The sequence below is a fragment of the Neopelma chrysocephalum genome, unplaced genomic scaffold, assembly GCF_003984885.1.
Source record: "Neopelma chrysocephalum unplaced genomic scaffold, ASM398488v2 Primary Assembly neopelma1_102, whole genome shotgun sequence".
NCBI classification, from domain to species: Eukaryota; Metazoa; Chordata; class Aves; order Passeriformes; family Pipridae; genus Neopelma; species Neopelma chrysocephalum.
The window spans coordinates 1,071,407-1,087,203 of NW_020897765.1; the positions used below are offsets into that span (position 1 = coordinate 1,071,407).

Genomic DNA, 15,797 nt, shown 5'->3' on the forward strand with positions numbered 1-15,797 from the left:
TTTAACTTCCTGCAACGCTACTGGCACTGTGAGAGTGAGGAAGACTTGCATTATATTGGTCTGCACCAAAAAGAAAGAGCACAGCCAGGATATTGAGGGAGATCTTCCCCTCTGTTTGGCACTTGTTGGACAAGAGCCCTGAGCAGTATGGTCTGAATTCAGCACTAACCCTGCTCAGTGGAGGAGGTGGGCCAAAGGACCTTCTGCGGTTTGCTCCCACCTAAATAATTCTGTTATTCATTTACATTATATTTGAGGTTCTCAAAATGTGCCCCCTTTCATGTTCAGGTTATTACTTTCAAACCTTAATGTTTGAGGAACTGTTCCAGGAGATGCAGGTGTAAACAAAGACATTAAATGTTATTTGAATCATGATAAAATTGTATTGTAGCAGCATAGTAGGTTATGATACAGATCTTTGCTTTTTTCGGATTTTTTTTGTGTTTTGTTCCTTTGAATATTTGTTTAATACTTGTTTCTTAGTTTTTCATCCACAGAGTGGGGATAATATGTCCTCTCTGTCATGCTTTCTCACCCATGAAATCTTCTGTTTTGAGATCTCTGGATCTGCCTCTGAGCCCATTCTGCATAAATTTGTGTCTTTGCAGAGTCAGTTAATATTTTTCAGGTCACCTACAATCTGTACAGATGCTCCTTCTCTTTGTAGGTCCCTGATCTCCAGCTGCACGGCAATATAAACATACTTTGATGTATGAATTTGTCTCTGCTTTAGCTAGAGGATCAGTTAACTCTGGTTGGAGTTGTGTTGCCAATTTATTACAAGTTTTCAGTGTCTTACTCCCATAAATGTTTTTGTAGTAAAGGGCTCTTCCTGAAAATCATTAGTTGCAACTGTTGCATGCTCATGTGCAAACAGAGGTTACAAGTGACATCTCCCCCTTGGCCAGAGCTGCTCTGTCACTGTGCTGACTTGTATCCAATGGCCCATCTCTTGGGTAGCTTCTTAGACAAAAATGCAGAACAGATTGTATCCATTTCTCAAATGAAAAGTAAAACTTTAAGTAGTCCTGGAATCACAGAATAGGGATCCATCAGGATCACTGAGTCCAATTCCTGGCCCTGTGCAGGACTCCCAAGAATCACACCATGTGCCTGAGAGCATTGTCCAAAACCTTCTTGAACTCTGTCAGGCTTGGTGCTGTGACCACTTCCCTGAGGAACCTGTTCCAGTGCCCAACCACCCTCTGGGTGAGAAGCCTTTTCCTGATATCCAACCTAAACCTCCCTGACTCAGCTTCGTGCCGTTTCTTCAAGTCCTGTCACTGGTCACACGAGTAAAGAAATGCCCCTCTTCTTCTCCTCATGAGGATGTTGAAGACCACCATGAGGTCTCCTCTCAGTCTCTTCTTCTCCAGGCTGAACAGACCAAGTGACCTCAGCTGTTCCTCATACGGCTTCCCCTCCAGTCCCTTTCTTATATTGTGGTGCCCAAAACTGCACACAGTATTCAAGGTGAGGCCTCACCAGTGCAGAGCAGAGCGGGACAATCCCCTCCCTCACCCAGCTGGCGATGCTTTGCCTGATGCCCCCCAGGACATGGTTGGCCCTCCTGGCTGCCAGGGCACTGCTGACTCATAGTCAACTTGCCATTGACCAGAACCCTCAGGTCCCTCCTTATGGTGCTGCTCTCCAGCCTCTTGTTCCCCAGTTCATACATACAACGGGCTTGCCCTGTCCCAGGTGCAAAATCCGGCACTCACCCTTGTTAAACTTCATGTGGTTGGTGTTGCCCATCTCTGATTTGTCGAGGTCTCTCTGCAGGGCCTCTCTGCCCTCAAGGGAGTCAACAGCTCCTCCCCATTTAGTATTGTTGGAACACTTCCTTAGTATTCCTTCGAGTCGTGCATCCAGGTCATTAATAAAGATGTTGAAGAGAACTGGGATGAGCGTGGAGCCCTGCAGAACCCCACTAGTGACTGGGTGCCATCCTGATGTTACCCCATTTGCTATAATTCTTTGTGCCCGACTTGTGAGCCAGTTGCTCACTCATCACATAACACAGTTATCCAGCTGTGTGCTGGACATTTTGTCCAGAAGGATCCTGTGAGAGACAGTAATAAAAGCTTTGCTGAGGTCCAAAAAGATTACATCTACTGGCCTCCCTTGATCAATGAAGTGGGTTACCCTATTGTAGAAGGAAATGAGGTTTGACTTTGCCCTTGTGAAGCTGTGCTGGCTGTGACTGATGACTGCATTGTCTGCCAGGTGTTTTTCAGTGCTTCCTAGAATAATGTTTTCCATGGAGTCTTTGACCTTTTTGTTCCAAATACTTAAAGAGATACAAGTAACCTGTGAGGTCACAAACTGAATTATTTTATGGGGCTTCTCCTCTGGCTTGTTTGTTCTGTATGCTTTGCTGCATTTTGGATACAGTTGTTTTCATTGGTGAGCCAAACACATCCTTTCATGTGCTGTGCAAGGAGTTTTGGGATGAAAATATGTCAATTAATCAAGGAAACTGAAAAGGGAGACAAATATTGCAAGTACTAAGAAGAAAGAAAAATCAAAATACAAGGGATATATGTAGTTGTTTGGATTTTGTCTCTTACTGTACAGCAGCGGTGGAGTTTGCTAGTGCATTAAGTTAATAGGCAGAAACTCCTATGGTGTACATCATTATTTGCTCTGTAATCACTTTATATTATGTAAAAGCTTGCCTTTAGCTGACCTTCAACCTCTTTAGGGATTGAACAGTTATGCCTCTCCTGTACCAGTGTCATTTGCAGTTCCTGTAAAGTTTGCCTATTTCCAAAATCAATTGTTTTGATTCATCTGGGGATTAGATGCACTGTGAAGTAATAATGATATGAATAATTATTGTTGCTTTCAGGGACTTAAAAGCTGGTTTTTCTCATCTGAATTCTTGGATTTAAGTGTTGTGAGAAATTGTATAGTGTTGCCAAACATGTTTGTGTTCACAGCTTGCACAGATCTATTTTAACCACTAGTGTTTTTATAATTTTTGGGAGTAGAGACTGTGATATTTGAGATATGTCTATTAACATAAATAACAAACCTGAACACTTCCAGTTGACTTCCAGTCAATTGTACAGCCAGTGGTTATATTCCTTAGTCAACCTTAGTGTGTTTCAGGGTTTGCTGCAGGGAAGTGTAGATGTAAAAAGACAACAGGACATTGAGCTGTTGTGGTTTTGAAATGGAAGTGTAGCTGAGGTTCTTCCTGTCTTCTAGTTTCTGTAGAGAAGTGATTTGTAAATGTTTCTAATTTATCACTGTGGATGCAGGTAAAACATGCAGATTTTTAAATTGTAGCATCACGGTTTGGTGTGAATTCTTTTGCTTTCTCTTTCTATTAATGTTTCTAGTTTACAGATGGGTTTTTTTGGATATGCTTTTTTAACTTCAAAAATTTTTACATTTTCCACCACAGACAATTTAGAGGGGTGTTATTGCTAAACCTTCCTGCACTTTGTTTATTGCTGTGTTTTAAATGTACATTGCCAAATTTTGATGGTACAAGTGCTGCCTTAACAGAACTGTTAGTGACTGTTGGAAAAGCACAATGCAGCACACGCAGTTGTGTTCGCACAAAGCAAAGAATAAACCTCTGTCTGTGAGTGTTCATTGATTTCAATAGGCTTTTCAGTAGCTCTGCATATTACAATTCTTAGCACCTAGGGTACATTCATATTCATTACGGCAGTACAGTTCAGCCCCTGCTCGTGACTTGATTTTTTTTTTCTTTTCCATTCCCTCTTCTACCAGAGCATGAAGTAGAATTATTTTTCTAGTATTAGGAATGTGTTCTGGAAGATCTTATGGCTGTTTTCTCAAAATGATTGAAAATGCATCTTTTGGCTTCTTCCATCTTGTAAGAAACATGTTAAATACTAGAAATGCTTAAAGCTTTCTGGAATCTTTCATGATGACCCTTGTGGCTTTTGAGACTGAGAGGTGCTGGGCATGTATGGCATGCAATCGTTTGTATGAACAATTAGTGGAAGAACTGCTTGGTATGTAGTAGTCCCATCTTTTAAAAGTGTGGATACTTGCTTCATTATTTGAATGTACGGAGGATGGGGGGATTGGTTCCTTGGATGCTAGATAGCTGTTTAAAATGCTCTTTTTGTTTGCTTGTGACTTGGCTTTTTTTATTTGAACACTCGTTTAAACCAAATGGCTTCTGTTAGTCTGCCTGTATTTTATTGTAGTTATCTGTCTCTTGAGGTCAGACTTACTGATATAATAAATGTGGGTTTCGCTTATACATATAAACAGAAATACTCGAAAATAAAATTACGAGAGATTAGCAAATAATTCCTGTTTCTTTTGCACACAACAAAATCTATGGTTTTTGCCTTTATTTCTAATGCACAGTTAACATCCCTACAAAATGAAACAGGCTTCTCTTCATGAAAAAAAAAAAAGAGGACATTTGACAGTGTGAACTAATTGGACTCTTACGTTTGTTAGAATGACTTCATGTGTAAGATATTGATATCCCAATAATGAGAAGTTCAGACAGCTATTTGGTTTGAGCATTTGATTAATGCATTTAATATGTTAATATATGACATATTACCTTTGTAGATGAACCGACTAGTCCTAGTATTGACCATGATATTGCACACATTCCTGCTTCTGCTGTTATTTCTGCATCTGCTTCTCAAGCACCAGCTATAACAACTGTTCCTCCCAGTCCCACATCTCCAATCCCTTTAATTCGGCGACAGCTTTCACATGATCATGGTGAGCGTTGATTTCGTTCTTTTTCTCTTGCAACTTTTTCCTTTCACACTCTGGAGAATGGGAGTGAAAATTGTAAACTCTTTCTTGCTTGAAATAAATTGCTAAAATGTCATTCAGGTTCCTACACACTCAAAAATTTCTATTCGTTTGTAGAATCCATGCGGCCTAGTGTTCTCGATAGCCAGCCTGCCGCAAAAACTGAGAGATCGAAGTCGTATGATGAAGGACTGGATGACTACAGAGAAGAGGGAAAATCGTGAGTTCATGAAAAATATCAGTTAATTTGGACATCTATTTTTGAAGTGTGTAAAATCTCATTGTAACATTTGTTTTTCTCCCAACAGATCCATTAAGCATGTATCTAGTCTAAAGGGGATTAAGGTAGGTAAATATGTATACAGCAACTTGTAAATGTTACACAAGTTGTATGAATTATACACCTCCATTATTCAAAATGATGTGTTAAACAGACATGAAGTTTATTGGAATTGCTACTCATCAAATTGTTCAGCTGTATGCTTTGCATAAATGAACATGGTCTCTTTTTCTAGACTCATCACATGGTCCTTGGTTTTCATTTTCCTCAGTCTCTGTAAACAAAGCATATGTATGATGGGCTTTTGTGAAAACATACTAATGAGAGTTTAAGACTCCACAAGTTTCTCAAAGTAGTCTTGGGATGTGTAAAGTCACTATTGATGTATGGAAACTTTAGAAATTATGTTTTCCCAGAAGGATATTCCTGGGGGCATTTTTAAAGTGAGAAACATCTTGAACCTAGGTACTTAGAGAAGTGTGTTTAGAAGTACATTGTGGGGTTCTTTCTGTGATGTTTTCTCTAGGTCCCAGACAGCCAGAAGTCTTCAGAAGACTCTGGTTCCCGAAAAGATTCTTCTTCAGAGGTGTTTGGTGATGCCTCAAAGGAAGGATGGCTCCATTTTCGTCAGCTTGTTACAGACAAAGGAAAGGTACCTGTTGTGTTTGGGTTTTTAACCTGGGACAAATACTAAGCTGGTGAAAAACCAAGATAAGAAACTTGAAGCCTTCCTGGTTTGCTTTTTTGATTTTTTGGGGGGTAATAAATGCATCAATAAGATTGGCAAAATATTAGACCTGCTAGAACATCGACCTCAGTCAGTTCCTCAGCTTCTTTTACAGACTGCTTTCTAAAACTGTTCTAATTTTACATTTCAAAGCATCTGTGAAGTAAACTAATTCCTAGTGATTAATTAAGTAGTAAAAATCAGTCCCTTGGTACTTGTAGTTTGTGGGGGTTTTTTCCTCTTTGCTAATAAAGAAAAAAGGCTGTCGTTGTTGTGAATGGTAGGGAGTTGTGTTCAAATTAACCTTCTGCACAAATGTAGGCTAACACTTAAGGACAGTTGGGAGTCTGGAATTGCAGTGGTGTGAATATGTCAGTCTGACTTGTAGGCAGTTTAAAAGGCATGGGTAAGAGTCCCCTAAATATTTCTTACTGTATTTGTATTAATGCCTCTCTGAAATTGTAGTCACATTCGGTTTCTTGCTACTCTCATGTGTAAAGTCACACCTAATGGGTGGTCTGGGAGGGCAGGTTATTGAACAATTCACTCCTCTAACAGAGAGCAATTAGTGAATCCCATGTTTGTGTAGTCTTTCTGCCAGCACTCTTAAGAATGGTGTAGATAGGTGGTTAGTCTTTCTTTTTAAAACTTCTGTAGACTTTTTATAGTCCTCAAACATCCACTGTAACAAATAAGCAAACTAACATCTCAGTTGGTGTTTTTCAGCGAGTTGGTGGGAGCATTCGGCCATGGAAGCAATTGTATGTTGTTCTTCGAGGTCATTCACTTTATTTGTACAAAGATAAAAAGGAACAAGTGACCCTGTCTGAGGAAGAACAACCTATAAGCATCAATGCTTGTTTGATAGACATCTCGTACTGTGAAACCAAGAGGAAAAATGTATTTAGACTCACCACATCAGACTGCGAGTATCTGTTTCAAGCTGAGGACAGAGATAATATGTTAGCATGGATTAAAGCAATACAAGACAACAGCAATTTAAATGATGAGGTAATCATATGATACATAATGAAGAAGACTTAGTTCTTGTCTTTTAATTAAAAATTTATTGTGTTTTCTTATAATTAGTATTTGATCAGAAGAAATAATTTGTAATCAACCAATAGACCAAAATGTGTACAGGAACATACAAGAAAATGAGGTGAAAGGCAAGGTAACTGAGTAAATAAATGGAGTTTAAAAAAAGGCAGACATAGTCATACCAGAGAAGAGAATTTTGAAATAATTAATGTAATTTCTGATTTGACTAAAGATACACTTTATATTAAACTGATCTTCTAAAAAAAGTCCCTAATATTTTGTAAAAGATAATTGCAGGTTTAGTACCAGTGTGGTCTCTCTTCAGACTTAAGTTGCAAAGTGTTGTGTGCATTAGTACAGCGGGACAAGTTTCTCAGTAGTTAAAAAGTGAGACTTTGAAGGATGCCTGTTCCTCTGATTAAATGCTGATGTTTCTGTGAATTAAGTTAATGCTAATTGGAAAAGGCAAACATATGCTATTGTACATAAGGTATCAATATCTGTCCCAATATTGTCCTCAGTGCATTTTCATTGCAGTGATGAGCAACAGAGGAATATTTTCCTTTCTGTGGTCATGCACATCTGCTCATATCCTAAATAATTATCCAAAGGAAAATGGCTTAATAAGCCTTATTACATAAATGGATAAAAGCACATTTGAAGTCATGGCTGTTTCAGCTCTACTTGTAATAGCAATTAGTTATATAAGTACTGTGCACATAGGACTGGATTTTTCATAGTAGTATGTGTTGACTTGTGTTTTTCTATTTAAACTTACTTTCATTTTAAGAGGATTTAATTTGATTATATTGCTTTGAAAAAAAAAAGTCTAAATATCAGTACTTAATTTGTAATTACTCGCTTTAGTTTTCTAATGGTTTTTAAATGTTCTCAAGGACTGCCTGTTAGTATGTTTGGTTTGGTTATAGGCTTGCTTTTTTTAAATGAACTGAAATGTTGATTTTTTTTTTTTATATATGCATTTGGTGACTGGAAGAGTTAATCATATTCTGAAAGAAAAAAAGTATTTTTTTCTGTTTTATAAGACTAAAGTAGTTCTCAATTCATTTTATAGGATACTGGTGTTACTAGTAGAGATCTAATTAGTCGAAGGATTAAAGAATACTCTACAATGATGAGGTAGGTGAATTTTTTGTTGCTAGTAGTTTTTGTAGAGTTCTTCTCTAGATCTTTTTACTGAAGTGATATATCTTGTTTAGTTCTTCAAGCAGCAAAACAGAGCCATCTCCCAAAACACCTCGCCAGAGTCTAAGTATCAGACAGACTCTACTTGGAACTAAAGCAGAACAGAGGACTCAGAGTCCACATTCTCCGAAGGATGAGTCTGAAAGGAAGCTTCTCACTAAAGGTCTGTATGTTTTATGTATTTCTTTAGTTCCTTACTGCCCTAGTGCAAGGCCATCGAGGTGTCCTTCTCAGTTTTTTTGAATTCATGAATTCAAATGCAAGCCAAGTATTAGATAGGATTTTTTAAGCTGCGACTCTAATCACTCATTTCTTGTAACCACTTCATTTAGACGTTACCTTAAGATACGTTTCAGATCTTCTCAGATCCCTGAAGCTTTTTATTTTGGTCCCTTTTCAAGAGAGTTTGGGGTTTTTTTTCCCCTTACAGCTCCATGTAGTGTTAACAGTAGTAAAATACAGGTGTTAAGCTTCTTGTGAGCAAAATTTTGCCAAGCTTTGGAAATAATTTTGTGTGTAATCCATACTTTTGTCTCCAGCTGACTTGGAAGTGATAAGGTAAATTTGTATTTCAAATATGCTCTTAAGAAACCAAAGTTTTTTACTGAAGTGTTTTAAAAGTAAAGAAGAACAGACTTTTTCATTGTCTTAATCTTTAAAATGCAGGAGTGAAACTATGTTTTCTTTTTCAGAACAAAATTACTGCCTGCTGAGTTCTAAAAATGTCCAGTGAGCTGGCACTGCAAACTTGAATCAGTGTCTGAACTTCATCAAATAATGTCACAAACTACTCCTTTTTTTTTTTTCTTTCTTTCTTTTCTTTTTCCCCCACATAGTCTGTAAACATATGGTGTTTTGGACCAGACTTTTATTTTAAGACTGTTGTATGCAAATTCAGGCAACTGGATTAGCAATCACTTTTGATCAACCACTTTTGAACTATTCAGTCTTGAATTTAAGCTGTGAGTGAATTCTGGTTTTTGTTCCCAACAAGTGTCCCTTTGCTCCTGCTATGCTACACATTATGTAACTAAATTGCACATGTTGAGTAAATGTCAGATCTACTGAAATAATATTTCCAGAAAAAAGAAGGAAGTAGTATTGTATTAGGTGACTTGCAGTGCAGTATAATTGGGAATTGCAATTTGCTGCAAGAATTGTATAGGAGAGATAAACAAACCAACTGAACTTCTAATCTGATTTTTGGATAGAGAATGCTTTTAAGTGAGTCACGTTTGGAATGATTTTGTAGTGACTAAAGTCTGGTAATTTGTGAAAGAGTGAGTAGGTCTGCACAAGTGTGAGTGTGGCTGTAGAGTTTGATGGGTATTTTGTGCAGCAAAATTTGTGTTTCAGTAGAGAATGTTGTGCTACTAAACATAGATTTTATTTTTCTTAGATGTAGTTTGTATACCTTTAGTCTTTATGCACCTTTAGTCTTAGAATTATGAAATTCCACAGTACCATCCGGCTACTTGCTTTTCTAAGTTTGGAGTGTGAGTATGTTCAAATTTATCTTTTGCACCAGAGAAGAGTAACAGAAGGTATATTTAAGACAAACTAATGTTTATTGAGTTGTTGTGGAAAGCCAGGCCAGTAAAAGGTAAAAATGTGGCAGGTGTCACTTGCTCTTTGCAAATCTGTTACCTGTATTGACAGTTGATTTTGTGACTTAAATGTTCTCATTTTTCTTCTTTATTTCTTTTTTTTCACTACCCTAACCAAAAAAAAAAGATGAGACAAGCCCACCGAAAGACAAGGGGACGTGGAGAAAAGGCATTCCAAGCATTATGAGGAAGACATTTGAAAAGAAGCCATCCGCTGTAGGAACATTTGGTGTTAGACTAGATGACTGCCCCCCAGCTCATACCAACAAAGTATGGAAGTACAATTTTTCTTTCATTGTGATTTTAAAATAATGTTTTGATTAATTACTTTTTTTTATATATATATATATATAAAAAACTCTTCTTTTTCTTCAGTATATTCCACTGATTGTTGATATATGCTGCAAACTAGTTGAGGAAAGAGGTCTTGAGTATACAGGTATTTACAGAGTTCCTGGAAATAATGCTGCCATCTCAAGTATGCAAGAAGAGCTCAACAAAGGAATGACTGACATTGATGTTCATGATGATGTAAGTCTTCGATCACACTATTTTCATGTTAAAATCCAAAAAACTTCTGGTTGTGTTGTGACTATAGAAATATAAAGCATGTCTGACTTTTTCTTTTAAATATGTAGAAATGGCGTGACTTGAATGTGATAAGCAGTTTGCTGAAATCCTTCTTCAGAAAGCTCCCAGAACCCCTTTTTACCAATGGTGAGTTTTTTTCCTTGCAGTTTTGTCTTTAGGAATTGCTGTTGAATAGTTGTCTTACAACATTCAGATGATTTGAGAGAAAATCCAGTGGAATCATCCCGACTCTCCAATGAATGTTCTGTTTCTTAAAGAGCAGGAGTCATGGCAATCACAGAGTATAAGAATGAGATGTAAATAGAATTTCTCTGATGGTGAAGTAATGATGAATAATTAAAAAAAAAAGAAAGAAAAGTTTTCAATTTTACTGTTGGAATACTGTATGAAAGCTGGGGGGTTTTTCCCCCTACTGCCATCTTATTATATTATATACAATATAATGGGCTAATTTATGACTTCCAGAGGTCATTCTTTTCATATGTTACCTGTGTTCGTGGGGCTGGGAGGTGGGGGTGTATATGCATACATATATAAATAAAAAACCTCAAATATACAAATATATATATTTGTGTGTATATATATATATGATTAATTTCTGCTTCTTTAACAGACAAATATGCAGATTTTATAGATGCCAATAGAAAAGAAGATCCTGTTGAGCGTCTGAAAACACTGAAGAGACTGGTAAACTGAAATCATTTGTGTTGTGGGTACACCACAAAATTTGCATTAAATGTTTAATATTCTGAATAGTGATTGTTTGTTTCAGATTCATGATTTACCTGAACATCATTATGAGACTCTCAAGTTTCTTTCTGCACACCTGAAGACAGTAGCAGAGAACTCAGAAAAGAACAAGGTATCAGAAACAAAAATATAATGTATTTTTGTTTGTTTCATTAAGTATTATTTTTGTACAGGATTATTTCTAATTGAGGGGATAATTTATTGTTGTGGCTGAAATTAAGACTTTCGGATTAAGCTAAGTACTCCTGCAAAAATACACACCTGCTTAATGTGAATTAGGTTTTTTCAAACTGGTATTAATTCTTGTGGGAATAACTACTTACATCCTAATTTTATCCCAAGTCTGTAAACTTCAGTTAGTCCAATCTAGACACCTATAAGAGGATGCCTGGGCAGGGCACAGGTGAACAACCCTGTTGACACACCAGATTTGTGTGAAGCCTCATTTCTGGACACTTCAGAAATTTTTAAGACTAGGACTTGCTGTAGTTACTTGAATGTTCTACATTCTATGTTCTACCACTACAGGGTCTTTTTCCACCACTAAGTATAACTTTTTGTCATTTTTGTGGGGTGGGGAAGATGTAGTTTATGTTAAGTGCTTCTGTGTGTGCTGCAATCCTACCGTAAATGCAAATAACAGTATCCCCTTTGTTTAGCATTTGGGGAGGGGTAGCTGAGTGCAAAGCTGTCCACAATATGGGTGTGCTTATGGATGCTTATCTCAGGGCAGGTAATGTGGTGGCTTGTTACTTGGCTACCAATGTGCAGGGTACAGGAAAAAAAATTATGTAATTGATGCTCTATAGAGGTGCCTACGGCCAATCTTAAATCATTTAAAACATAAGAATAATTTAAAAGATCGGTTGAAATGAATATATGGTGGGTTTCAGCATCAGTTCTGCAAATAATACCTTCCAGTTAAATATGAAAGAAAAACATGCATGTTTATAAAAAAACAGTTCAACAAATTATAAACTTTGGTGGAATTACAGCTGACATTATAATGAAATTATAGTAAGTGTAATTTTAAGTGCAATGCCTAAAGGAAGCTTTTTTATCATTTTACAGTCTTGGTGTGCTGTATAAATGTTAAATACTGTTAATATTGTAGAATATATAAGGCTAGAGGAGTGAGGTGATGTTATAATGGTATGACTTGCCAAAGGACACAATTCAAGTCAAGGAGAGCATCAGGGGCCTGTGTCATGTTTGCAGCCTACTTCTGGTAAGCACAATGACCTTGCCTCCTGTATATTATTGGTCTCTTCTATACCTATAAATCAGAGAAGTAAGCCAAATAGACTGTAAATCAGAGAAGTAAGCAAAAATAGAAGGTAAGTATCCTGCTTCTGCTTTCTTGAAATTATTTGTCAGAGGTGTAACACTAGTCATATACTTAATTTACTTTTAATGTTGTGACATGGTCACATAACTCATAATCTGTCTCATGAATAGATGTGTTGGGTCTACGATGTTTGTTGCTGCCACTGCCTCCAAAGTTGGTGCAAATTGAATGAGGTCTTTGTCAGTAGACATAAAACAGTATTTGATTACCAGCCTAATTTTTTGTGTGTCTTGTAAACATTTTCAGGAAAAATCCACAGAGAACTACCAATGTCTTTTTATAAAACAAAAAATTCTTAAAACAACGTTTCTGAACAGAAGTGTTTCTACATGGGAAGAAAAAAGATTCCCCTCAAAAGCGTAAAGAATATTTTCTGTGCTTGCGGAGCCATTTGCTTGCAGTGGGCTAAGGAAGGTTGGAATTTTGAATTGCAGAAATGTTGGATGTATTTATTGCTGCTGCACATAGGAGAGTTTTGGTGTAGTGTAACATCCTGTTTTGGTATAGTGTAACATCCCGACTGAGTCAGTAAGGTGTTTTTAAAAGAACTTTTTTATGTCTTTATTTAAAATGGTTCTCGTATATTAATAGTTATATTAATTTACTTAGCCCATATTACTGTATTTTCTCATTATAAATATTTGATGTGGAAATATTTCATTTCGTAGATGGAACCAAGAAACCTGGCAATAGTATTTGGTCCAACACTTGTGAGGACATCTGATGATAACATGACACACATGGTTACGCACATGCCAGACCAATATAAAATTGTAGAAACACTCATCCAAAAAGTAAGTGGATGCATTTCATTATTAAAAAATAATATTGTACACAGATCAACCGACTTTTCTCTCATTGGGCCAGCTTGGATCTGGTATTTATCCATCAAAGTGTCATTTTTAGTAATGTCTGTGTTAGATTGTGGCACTTTTGGGATTTGTATTTCCTATGGGGTTTTCATCTTTTTTATTTTAAATTGTAGCATGACTGGTTTTTCACAGAAGATGATGCTGAAGAACCTCTTGTAAGTATTGTGACATAAATACTTGTGTTCTAATTATCTTAGTTTAGAATCTGCTTCTGCTGCCTCTAGAATGTCTGTATATTTCTTATTACGTCCCTGTATGGTTTGCTCTTCAGAAGCACATTTGTAGCTTTCCAGTCCTTGTAGTAATGAATTTTATTTTTTTTTTAAAAAGCAAGCCATGCATTTGTTTTAAAAGCATAAAGGAAAATAGGACACGCTTTCCTCGTGTTCTTCAGGTGAATAATGAAGTTTTCTAAATGCTGTTGAATCATAATGAACTGTTTGTGAAACGATGATGAAGAGATCTTTGTTTATTAACTATAGACAGCAGTTCAGGAAGAAAACACTGTAGAATCTCAGCCAGTGCCAAACATAGATCATTTACTCACCAACATTGGAAGAACGGGAGTATCTCCTGGAGACGTATCAGGTAACTCTTGCCTGGACAGTGTTAATCCATAGGCTAGAATAACCTACTCTGTTAACTCACTGTAACTCTCTCTTCCTATTTTCTTGTACTAATAAAACGTTTTCCTCTTTTCCGAAAGACCATTAACACTTCTGAAAGACTTGAATTGTTGATAATCATGCATGATATAATTTGGAAAACTTTTTGTGTAACAGGAATTTAATCATTAAAAGATAAGGTTTGCACATAGTACTTTATTTATTCACAGTAACCCATGCAATCATCATCGTGAGGTGAAGCAGATATGCTGCTGTAAAGTGGTTTGTTGTGATGGCAGAAAGGCCGATCTTCGGTGGTGGTCTAATATTGCTCCTTCCCAACGTTAGGAATGCAAAAAACTGAGTTATGTTTTCTTGTCAAGTGATGGACACTTGAAATATGTTGCAGTATGTCTATACTAAAGCTGATTTCCTTCTGTTTATAAATGCCATCCTCTTTTGTGGCTAAGGACAAGCATTACAGGCTCTTTTTTGGTGACTTTTTTCCCTCCTCCCTTCACTATACTATTGCACTAACCCAGCATGTTGTATCCCACAAATGTTATCCCTCCGTCTCTAGCTTCTGTTTCAGTTTTCAAAGGGTTGTTCAGCACTTAATGAAACAGTCACTTTGTACTGATGTTGTAACAGGCGAAGTGGGAGGAGTCTATCACACGGTGATGTCATTAGTGGATTCTGTGATGTCACTGATGGACAGCTGGAACTGTAGGAAGAAGGAGGACTGTTGCCCACACTGTAGCTGCCTTGTCTGCAGAAACCCCCGTTTCTTGTAAATGGAAAAATACCCGAGTTGATCTGTGCTGTAAATTTTCTTTTAAGAGTATTTTAAACAGATCAATGCTACTTTTTAAAAGTTTTTCTGCTGTTTCTTGTTATCTCTGAAGCAGACCCTGAGGAGAAATAGCATGGTATGGTCTACCAGTCTTTCTAGTCATAAAGCATTAGCCATGTGTCAAAAAGGGGTGTGGCAGGGGGCTCAGCTCTTTCTTCCAAGGGAGAAAGTCCCTAAAGCTGGAACACATCCAAGTTCATATTTTTTAGTCATTGTGCTAGCCCCTTCCTACCCCCTTTATAATTGTATAATCTTGGGTTTTGCGAGACAGTAAAACTATGGTGTCCATTTTTCATTTCATAAAAGCGCTTGTTATGGAAAAGTACAAAACTGGTAGCTGCTGAAATCTAGCAGATTTTAAAATAAAATTTTACCTGTATGTAGTAAGAGGTGGAGGGAGTTGTATAATTGGGGTTTTACACACAAAGTATGACTTAATTCCTTTAAAAACTCACAAAAAGAATATGACTACAAGAACCATGATTTGTGCCTAGGAAGCCAGCTATACTAAGACACCCAATTTTGCTTTGTGTATCCTGAATCTCAGGAGAGTACACAGTGCCATCCTGAAAAGGTCTCTCAGCTGCGGTTTTGCAGGGGCTGTATACTTAAAGCATTAAATAAACATTAGTATTTCTGTTTTTTATTTAGAAGAACAGGGCTCCTTTGCCATTCCTATCATTGAGCTGGTTCTGCCTACAATTCACAGCATCCTTTCATGGCGGTGGCTTTCTGTGGTGCAGCTTGCATCTTTGTGAGCTCTGACTATTCACTCTGTTCTGGTTTTTATTTGCTTCACATCTTGTTCTGTGCTTGTCTTTTTCATAAGTCCAGCATTGTCTGTAGTAACAAAAAAAAATTGCACAGAACTGAGCAGAGTTTTTTTTTCATTTTTCCACAGATTCAGCTACTAGTGACTCAGCAAAATCTAAGGTAAATCATTTTGTGATATGATGTAGTTACAAGCTTCTGAATTCTGTTAGATATTTGCATGCTTTATTAAATCACTTATATGTGGATGTACTGTAGAGCTTATGTAGAATTTCTTGAATAAGTGGTAATACTGTTTTCTCATAACATAGTTTTGAAATATTACACTGGAAGAGTATCACTTGCGTGCAGTCAGCTGCATCTACCAAAGCAGTCAGCT

At 37.0% G+C, this 15,797-nt stretch overlaps 1 protein-coding gene across 4 annotated transcripts in view; it reads left to right on the forward strand.

Annotated features, from left to right (window-relative positions):
• Positions 1–15,797, forward strand: part of ARHGAP21 (Rho GTPase activating protein 21) — a 110,869-nt gene that overhangs the window by 91,116 nt on the left and 3,956 nt on the right. For 3 of the 4 annotated variants that reach the window (XM_027695726.1, XM_027695723.1, XM_027695724.1), the window contains 16 exons: positions 4,573–4,731; positions 4,885–4,987; positions 5,076–5,112; positions 5,574–5,699; positions 6,501–6,785; positions 7,891–7,955; positions 8,036–8,184; positions 9,756–9,898; positions 10,004–10,159; positions 10,267–10,345; positions 10,833–10,906; positions 10,992–11,081; positions 12,986–13,111; positions 13,303–13,344; positions 13,672–13,777; positions 15,549–15,580. In XM_027695726.1, the coding sequence (XP_027551527.1) occupies positions 4,573–4,731; positions 4,885–4,987; positions 5,076–5,112; positions 5,574–5,699; positions 6,501–6,785; positions 7,891–7,955; positions 8,036–8,184; positions 9,756–9,898; positions 10,004–10,159; positions 10,267–10,345; positions 10,833–10,906; positions 10,992–11,081; positions 12,986–13,111; positions 13,303–13,344; positions 13,672–13,777; positions 15,549–15,580 (1,772 nt within the window). The remainder of the gene's footprint in view (positions 1–4,572; positions 4,732–4,884; positions 4,988–5,075; positions 5,113–5,573; positions 5,700–6,500; positions 6,786–7,890; positions 7,956–8,035; positions 8,185–9,755; positions 9,899–10,003; positions 10,160–10,266; positions 10,346–10,832; positions 10,907–10,991; positions 11,082–12,985; positions 13,112–13,302; positions 13,345–13,671; positions 13,778–15,548; positions 15,581–15,797) is intronic. The other variant, XM_027695727.1, reaches the window with a different exon arrangement.